This window comes from Protopterus annectens, chromosome 10.part0 (genome assembly GCF_019279795.1).
Source record: "Protopterus annectens isolate FY-2018-M chromosome 10.part0, PAN1.0, whole genome shotgun sequence".
Classification (NCBI taxonomy): domain Eukaryota; kingdom Metazoa; phylum Chordata; order Ceratodontiformes; family Protopteridae; genus Protopterus; species Protopterus annectens.
This window is the reverse complement of record NC_056744.1, coordinates 1,624,048,141-1,624,057,668: the sequence shown is the minus strand read 5'-3', so window position 1 is coordinate 1,624,057,668 and position 9,528 is coordinate 1,624,048,141. Positions and strand designations below refer to the sequence as shown.

The following is a 9,528-nucleotide window of genomic DNA, read 5'->3' as shown; positions in this document are numbered from 1 at the left end:
GTATTATATTTAAGGTCCACAACAAATCTGTTATTGCAGTATTGAACATTAGGTGCTTTGATTATATAATGCTTTGATGCCTAGACATTGCAGTTAGAATTCAACAAAATGGCATTTGAAACAAAGGAATGATCCCTAAATAGCTATTAACTACAAGGATTTGAGACGTGGCTAAAATATTGGGGGGACAAAGGCCCAAAATCAAGGATGATTTGTAAATATTAATCTAATTTACTTGGAAAGTTAATAGAACAATATGTTTTTCATCAACATGCAATTTCTGAAGATTAAGAAATATGAAACTCTAATGGCTGCCATTATACTGACTGAGTAATCCTCAGTAATTTCTTAGAAAATCCGAAAATCAAAAATTTTTCAAGGGGCAGGAAAAAATACGAGACAAAAATTATGGATGTTCTGCAAAAATCAGGAACATCAAGAGCTATGTGCCACCCTATTTGTTTTACAATTTACTTATGCTTATGTACATTGTTTTATTTTTTTACATGTATTTTATGTTTTCCTTTATAAGTCTTTTATTCTTTTACATTTTTTCCTCCCACTTGTTGTTCAGCACCTTGAAAGATTTGATTTGATAAAGAGTATTATAAATAAAATGCTGGTCGACTGTCTGGAATGATTCAGGAATGTCAGAAGAAAACCACCAGAAAAGTTCATGGGATGGATAGGAAAGGATATGACCCGAGATCAGAGGAGCTAAAGCTCTTCTTACTAGAGATCGAACAAAATAAGCGTGGAGCAAAGTACTGATTCAAATGATAGTCTCAAGGAGACGTGAAGCAGTCATTTCTCAAAAGTAAGAATGAAGGGGTAATGGCGGGGCACAGGCTGTTGATTGTATGGAAAATTTCTTCAACGAGAGGGGAGAATCCACAGAGGCATTCAAGAAGGCTGAGAGCAGGTGGAGAAAGGGCAAGGGTGAGGCAGAAATGTAAAAGAGATACAATGTTAAATGCATTTAAAAGGAAGAACAGGTAGGCTTATTGCCTCCTTCTGCCACTGAGCAAATGTAATACAACATAGTGTAGGAACTATTTCTTAACACACAGTATGTTCTTTGTTCTTCCTTCACACATTGTTCAAAAATTCCATGTTGTGGCTAACAAGCACCTACTGTTTATTCCATGCTGGTAACCAATAATGAGCTTGAATATATCTTCATCTCATTTTATCAAGTGTCCACCCAGTGTATTCTGCAACCAGCTGTTCTAATTTGACCACAGTGATTGCCCTGGACTATGTCTTAGAAAACTCGACTGTGCCACTATATTTATTGGATCATCAAAATAAATAAATCAGTGGAGTGTATTGAGAAATGTACTGTGGGCTACTCACTACATCCTGGATTGGATTTTTTCCAGAAACTTCACCTCCAACATTTTTCCTATTGTGAGGGGGAACATTACCATCCACCCATCTACCCACTGCTACATACAAAAACCCAGAGGTCTTGACATCTTGGGATAAATATCAAACTTTCCAGCAGTGCACATATCAGTGTGCTCCATTTCAGCTGTTTGAACTGTTAGCCTCGCATCCTTCAATTACAACCCCTGAATTCATCAGCAGCTGCTGTGAAGACTTATCAATCCTACTATGCAGAACAGTAAAAAACATTTTATCACCCTCTGCATGTACAACATCTGTGAGCCATGACACTAAATTCTGATGTAAGCCAACACATCTGATGCATCCATGACATTGGTTATTGAAAGCCTGCCCATTGTCTGCAACAAATAATTCACAACAAAACCGCTAATTGTGCAAAATAATGTTTAATTTATTGTGAATATACAAAGCAAAATGCACTTTTGAATCAGTACTAGTTTGTCATTCCCAGTGAGCTGAAGCAGAGAGCACCAGCCACCTACAATCCCTTTGTGCAACCTCGTACTATGCCTGGTGTTTGTAACTGACAATGTATGCAACTGCAAGTTTTTAGTAACTTACACCCACATCTTAAGCATGAATCACACCTTACTGAATACCAGAGCACATCACCCAGCTGACAGTCGAGTACTGCTGGCAACTCTTAGCTGGCCCTGGTAATGTAGCCCATGTCCAAACTGCACCAACCAGATTATTGCAGTCCAGAATGCAATGCAATGGTTTGGGTGGTACAGGTAAGACATTGCAGTCCAGAATGTATGCAGCTGTATGATATGATGCAGAAAGCTTCTATGGTTAGGAAGACCACCTGCAAGAGATGCTGAGTTTCCTTACTTACATTCATTGCTTAATTCTGTGTTCATTCTTTCTTTCAGATGTAGTGGCTGGTCTAATATGCCCTGCAACAATACTGTTAATGGTACCCACAATGCCAGTCTGACTCACTACTGATCACTGCATTTCTTGTGGCCTGTCATACTTTGCTTCATACCAAGAAAGGAGATACTGCCCTTGAAAATGGAGAACTTGACCATGGGATGGAGCAAGTGGTTCATATAGTCAGCATTATTTTCTCTCATTTGTTGCCATATCTCCTTCATCCAGTCTCAGCAAAGTATTTTCCTTTCTCCATTTCCTATGCTCATAATCATTATATTTTAATTTTGTGTCTACAATTGTCCTGTCTTCTGCTGGACATTCCTAATAGCCAACTCCTATAATCTCATCATATGTGAAGTCATTTGGTTTAGCCTGAACAGTAACTTTTTGTTTTTGATAAAATGTATAGACAAAAATAAGGGACTGCAGTGGAGGCCATTATTTTCACTTTGTATGGCAATTTGACCTTGGGGCTTTTTGAAATGAAATATATTTATACTACAGATTATTTTATTGAGAATATAGTGAAATATATAAGATAAAAATATGACTTACTATTTATATGTAAAGGGAGAGCTGACAAATTACATATATTTATGTAGGTTTATAAGAAAATAGATTTTGGTTAAAGTTTAAAATGAAAATGAATATAAAAATAATTGATTTTTTTTTTAAATTTAACATTAATAGGAAGTAAAAAGAATATGGTAACAACAAAAATATGTAGAAAAGAATCCAATGCTGCGCCATGTGTACATGGCAAAAGCAGGCAACCTGAAAGTTAAGGCCTGTGTGGAAGGTAGGAAGGCAGAAAGGAATCGATTTTTGGATGTACATACAAGGATTTGATTAACACTGAAAATAATAAAGTTAAGGATTGTGATTTATATTTAGTGATGCAGCATAATGCATGTAGTCCTATCTTAATTTAAAATATTAAAGATAACTGACATTTTATTAAGGATGATTTAAGAATAAAGGTAGCCATCCCTGGAAATGTTAAAGTTTCTTACTCCTCTGGGTCGGAGTGTTAAGGATATGATATACGTGGGGGGTGCAGGGGGTCTTGCCCCCTGCATATATGTGTTTTAAGTTGTTTTTTTTTTTTTTTGAATTTTCAATATTAAAAAACTTCGATCATATGGTCCCGACCATATGAGTTTGAAGTTTTGTAATTTCGATCATTCAACGTAGACCCGATAGTACATAGCCAGTATACACCAACAAATGTTAGTGTAACTAAAGAGGGTATCTGGGCAATAATTCCTCAGGTGTGCGAACATTGCAGTGGTTGTAGCTTTATGGTGGTCAGATGTGAAATCAGAACAAGCACTCACAGTGTAAGGTTGTATGATAATAATTTTTACAAAGGTAAGACTGTAGTATATGTTATACAGTGCCTTGTAAAAAAGTCTACTTTGGAGAAACAAAAAGGAAATTTTCAGATGGACTTAAAGAGCACTGCAGAAATGTTAAAAAAAAAAAAAATCAGTAGTCCACTGGCACAGCTCTTTAATAATTTACCAGGAAGTAGAATATTCAAATATGAGGTCAGACATTGTTTATAAGTACATGAAAAAGGAGAGAGTTGATGGAACTGGTAAAGAGGATTTTGAGATACAAGGAAACATGCTCTATTTTACACTGTAATAGGCTGACAGCTTTGATTTTAATCAGGAAATTAATTGGAGTGCAGTAATTAGTTAATGCTTTTAATTGATGTTTTTAATGTTTTACAATGGGTAGGGTTTGTACGTGTGAACTAGTTTGTGGTTTGAATGTGTACATCCTTTGAAGGCTGCTGTAGCTGAGGCACTAGAAGGTACTATTAAAACGTGCTGCTCTGGACTGTGATAGTTGCTCTTCTTTTCTTAACCTCAGGATTATGCTATTAGCACTTCTGGCTTTATTCATTTCTCTTTTCTGTTGCTGGCCACCTTCACCTTATATGACTTGGTGTGGTGCAAGATGAGTTATACCCTCTCCATTGAGAACTGCCATGTGATGTTTTCCAGTGGGGTGCCTAGTAAGGGGACAGGTAAGAGCAAAGGGCTCCATGTGACCTTTGACTTATCACACAACAGGAAGCTGTTGGTCTCTGTTATTCCTTAATGTGGACTTTGGGCCATTAATGTAGATGGGAAGTTACAGTATGTACACATATCTGTATAGGGCTGCAGAGCACACTGTGCTTAATGTAAATAATAAAAGCTAAAGAGCCACAGTTCACTGCAGATCTCATCAGATGCTCCCTTGTTAGTGTGTTTTACTCCTAAATTGCCTCCTATGGGAACTAGCAGTTTCCCCCTTTGATGCAGTTTTCTTTGCGCTGATTATGTTAGAGAATATGATGCAGAAATATCCCCCTACATGGGGGGGGAGGTGGCATGCAGAATTTTTTTTGTCATTTACTTAATCATGTTACTTCAGAAAGGACTGGCTCAATTTCCATTTGATCACAAAGTCATATCCCATGATCCCCCTCTCTCATTTTTATCTGCTATAGGATTTGTCCAGTGGCTCTCCTTCCTTTGTCTCACTGGCTCATGTTATCCTTCCATGAGAGAGTGACAGGCATCCCAGGAATGGACATTTGGTGAACCTTATTTGCCCATTCGTTTCTCCTGGAAGGCATGAGTTGACTATTAGGGGGTGGGTCAGATGATGGTCCTGTGGCTTTCCCTCCCCATTCAACCATCCGTAGTAGGCAGCTTGCAAACTCCACAATAGTTATCTGGTTAGGGAGAGACACGTGCTTCCACACTTCTACCTCCTTGGCTCAGTAGTACTCAGACCATGTCCATGAGTGAACAACATCCCACTAGTAAATTTTGTTAATATGGTGGTCCTAACCGACTCCCCCTGATGGGTGAGTTGGCATTTGATGCTCAGACTCATCATCTTCTGCCTCACACCTCCAACACCCATGCTGCTATGGGCTGTAGTTGGGCTTCATTCCTCTTTGCCATAAAGCTAGGCACCCTGCCTTTCATCTTTAACATAGGCCTGTCTGACTACAGTAAAGCTCCTGATCTCCACCAAGGGATGTTGAACCTACATCTGGAAATGTCTGAATCATTTACTGTTCTGCCACCCTCTGCCATGAGGCAGGTAAGTTGGCTTGTCTTATCACATCTCAGGCAGCCTTGCATGACTTGGAATGCTAATCAAACCTGATCCATGGGTGGTGCAGGCAGATTATACTACACTATGCTGTACAGCAATGAGCCAGCTTCTGTGAAGTGATAGTTCTTAACTTTTTTTGTTAATGTACAACCTGCAGACTTTAATTTATGCAGCCAAGTTTCTCCTTGTGGTGTTTTTCTCACTGCAAAGGTATCTTTGTCCTTCATTTGCTTATTCTAATAATTGTTTCCATCCAGTCATTCATTTCTTTTCAGTACCCCTTTTATCCAGTTCAGGACTGTGGGAATCCAGAGTCTAACCTGACAAACAATTGGTATAAAGCAATAACCAGTCCTGAATTTCTCTTCAGAATGCATACATTTTGTGCCTTTTTTTGCCTTATGCTGGGGAATTGCAGGACAGAAGCAGATGCACACAGAAACATATAAACACACTTAAAGGCAATCTGAACATGATCACTTCATCTACCTGTATATCTTTGGGACATAGGAGAAAACTGGAGCTGTAGGCAAAAACATGGACAGAGGCAGGATATGCAGACTCTGCCCAGAAGAACCAAACCAAAGAACTAAGCACTGTGAGCCACTAATTTTAATATGTCTTTTAAAATGGAGGGGGAAAGTACATGTTACAATTGGTCAATATGTCATTTTTGTGTGTTGCAATATAGCCATGACCATAGCCCAATTGAGTTATTCAGAAGATGTGAGGGAAAAGTGCAGTAGCCATTTTAAAAATGGGTTATGACACTTCAAGGAGTTAATTCTGGACTGAAAAGAGTTCATCTTATGGACTAAAGGCACTAGCTCAAGTGCCCATACCTTATTATCACCTGGAATGTGTTATTGTTAATTGTAAGCTACACCTTATTGTGGATTACAATGAGCAACCTCAGAGGTTCCTCACAAGGAAAATATAGGGTGTAAACCACATGTCCTGTATGGACAAACTAAAAGCCCTATACCTTTACTCTGTCTCCTACTGTCTATTAAGGAGTGACCTATGCCCAATCTACAAAGCACTCACAAATCCAGCCCTGATGGAACTGTTACACATCCACAAGTCAAACAGAATGAGGGTCAACTGATTTAGGGAGCTACACTTAGTCAGCAACTCAAACAAAACATGCTGGAGAGACAGATATGTGTCTCAGAGATTGCCCCATCTTTGGAACAGGCTTCCAATTCACATTATGCAGAGCCCTTCCCTGTTCCTCTTCAAACGTAATTTGGATCAATAAATCCATGCCTTCCTCTTGCCCCTGGGAAACATATATTGGGTAAAACTGGGTTATATTGGCTAGGCTTGTAAGGGCTCTTAAGCAGTTAGCCTAGTAATTTCCTATGAACCTATAAACCTTGTATAACCTTTTTTTCTGCAGGGCTTAGGTTAAGCTCTAACGCATTTGCCTCCTTTGAGTTTCTTGCAAAACCCAGTACTACTTTTGTGGTCATCTATGTCTGTCCCCTACTGGACTTATAAATAACTGAAACATCATATGCCAACTAGGATCTTACCAGGGATAATGCAATGACAACACTGTCCCCATTCCAGCTATAAAATACTGTAAGTATAAAAATGATTTATTTATTTATTTACTTATTTGTCTGTTATCTGCACCGATATCACGGAGGCCATTTGCAAATGTGTCTGCAGATTACTGTTCTCACCCTCCAAGCAGAAGGTCAAACATGCTAACAGTGTGTTCACAGTGAGAATGCTACATCTTCAGCTATTCTGAGATACGAACTGTGTTTTCCTTTCTCTGTTTTGTTATAAAAATGACAGTCCTAGCCACAGCACCATCACAAATCAAATATGCTCTGTTAGTGTCTGCCATGACTGAAAATTTGAATATCTATGCTAACTGGGTTTCTTAATGAAAACACATAAATGGAGAACTTGTATCAATTACTGCATTCTTCCTGTGCTACAGAAATGTACATGTAAACAATATAGCACAGTATGATTTCACCATCTCATAACACAGAGTTACTGAACTATGCACTGAATACCTGCCCTTGCTGCCAGGTTCACTATGATTTATAAAATGCTGTACACAAATGAATCCATCTCATTGGTTGACATGGCTCTGGAATATACCATGGATGTGGGGGTGAATATTGCTTAAAACAAAAGGAAACAGTTTACAGATATAATAAGTCCATTCATGGATACACTGTTATGGTTAAGCAGAGCTCTTATTTAAGCTGCCTAATGTGCCTTCATGCTAACACTATGGAGACTTGCTAGCCCAGAGTCCCTCAATATTAGGCATACAGGCATTGATAGTATCTCTCTGTGAGAGTCATCGTGTTCTATAAAGTTGTAGATTATCATTTCCATATGTCTATGGTGCGCCATATTGCAAATGCAGTAAAAATTTATATTTGCTGGAGATCTGAATTTCAGTTGAAAAAACGTACTGTAACACCTTCCGTCTTCCCAAGAGAGCTTAGTAATGTCACTTTACTCTCCCATATAGTTTCCTGCTTCATTTTACAAAATTCCCACCTTGGAAACGGAATGAAATAAATATCCCCTTCCCTGAAAATTTTTTCTTTTTTTTCTTTGCCACTGTGCACTTATCGTCCAGGTGCAAAAATGTAGTCTAGGGCCTGGCGTTCTGCTGCTGCTATGTTTGGATGCCAGAGGTCCACCATGAAAATCACCCGGGGGCCATCTTCAAAAGAACCTGAAAGACGATACCAGAAATCAAAAAGTTTGTTTATTTCTCTCATCTTTAGCTTTGATGAAAACAATTCCCAAACATGAAAATCAGAGAAAATGCTGAAACCCATTTAAATAAGACAATAAGTGGTTTGAAACCTCAAGACATTCATAACTAATGTTTGCGCAAATCATTGATTACATGATGCATATATATGTATAGGAGCCAACAATAAAATTTCTTTCTTACTATAATACTTGTTTATCTTCTGAGATCTGTCTTTTACATACAGTGAACACTCAGCTGCATAACAGAATGTATAACTTCCGATATGCAAACGCCTGAGCTATACAGTTTATCAGGAATGTTATCTTACAGGAATTTGGGCACAAGACACACTCTGACTGTGGTGCTGAGTCTGAAAAAGGGACATGTGGATCACTGTTTGCCCTGTATAACAAATACAAATAAGTGACAGATGTCAAAGTGTGAGGTGAAGAATCTTATGGCCAGTGACCACCTCTTCACACTCAGATAGATGTTTGGGGTTTTTGTGACACCTGACTACCATCTGTTAGTGGGTAAAAGCTCTCTACCAGACATTAAGGTTCATGGGTTCATAGTTGTACACTAGGCTAGCAACCACTTTATAAGCCTAGCCATGCAATCTACATGTATCGCAGGAGTTATTGCACCTAAGAGGTTACTATAACAGGTGTATGTTAGTTATGGGATAATTTCACAGCTGCATCTGTCTATCAGAAATATAGGTGTCAGATAAAGGGTGAATTTCTGATTTCTCATTCACTGGTCCAGGTTGCACTTGAGTAGGGTTAGGGAAGGGCTCTGCTTTACATGTTTGGGAAGCCTGTTCCAGAGAAGGGGGATTCTCTGAGATACATACCTGTTCCTCCAACATGTCCTATTTAAGTCAACAAAGTTTAAATCCTACAGTAGTTCTGGTGCTGTTCACTTTGCAGATATGCAAAAGGTTCATCAAAGTGGGATGCTAGGATGCCTTGTATGCCAGGTATAAGTAACATCTCAATTGTCTGTAGGAAACAGAGTATAGCGATAGGGCTTTGAGGCAATCTGCATAGGACTTTATGTTTACCCCCTGTATTCTTTTTGTGAGGAACCTATGTGGACTTTCCAGCTGTTGCATGTGCCTGGTCAGGTAAATAAAAAAGGGGGCGTTATACTCAATGATGGGTCTAATGAGGACTGAGTACAGGGGCACTATGACTTCCCAGGACCAAGATGCCATGCTCTTACTTATAAGTTGAGTGACATAGAATGATTTTCTTGCAATCTTAGACACATGCTTGTTAAAAGACAGGTTATTATCTACATTAGTCCCCAAATCCCTGACTACTGTGTCTGCCTTTAGGGGTGTTTTATCAATGAGATAACTTCCCATG

At 38.7% G+C, this 9,528-nt stretch overlaps 1 protein-coding gene across 1 annotated transcript in view; it reads right to left on the bottom strand.

The window, feature by feature from the left end:
* Nucleotides 1-1,780: 1,780 nt before the first annotated feature.
* ASPHD1 (aspartate beta-hydroxylase domain containing 1) overlaps nucleotides 1,781-9,528 on the bottom strand; it is a 28,476-nt gene continuing 20,728 nt past the window's right edge. The window contains exon 3 of the mRNA XM_044086318.1: nucleotides 1,781-8,131. Coding sequence (XP_043942253.1) covers nucleotides 8,022-8,131 — 110 coding nt within the window. The 3' untranslated portion in view covers nucleotides 1,781-8,021. The remainder of the gene's footprint in view (nucleotides 8,132-9,528) is intronic.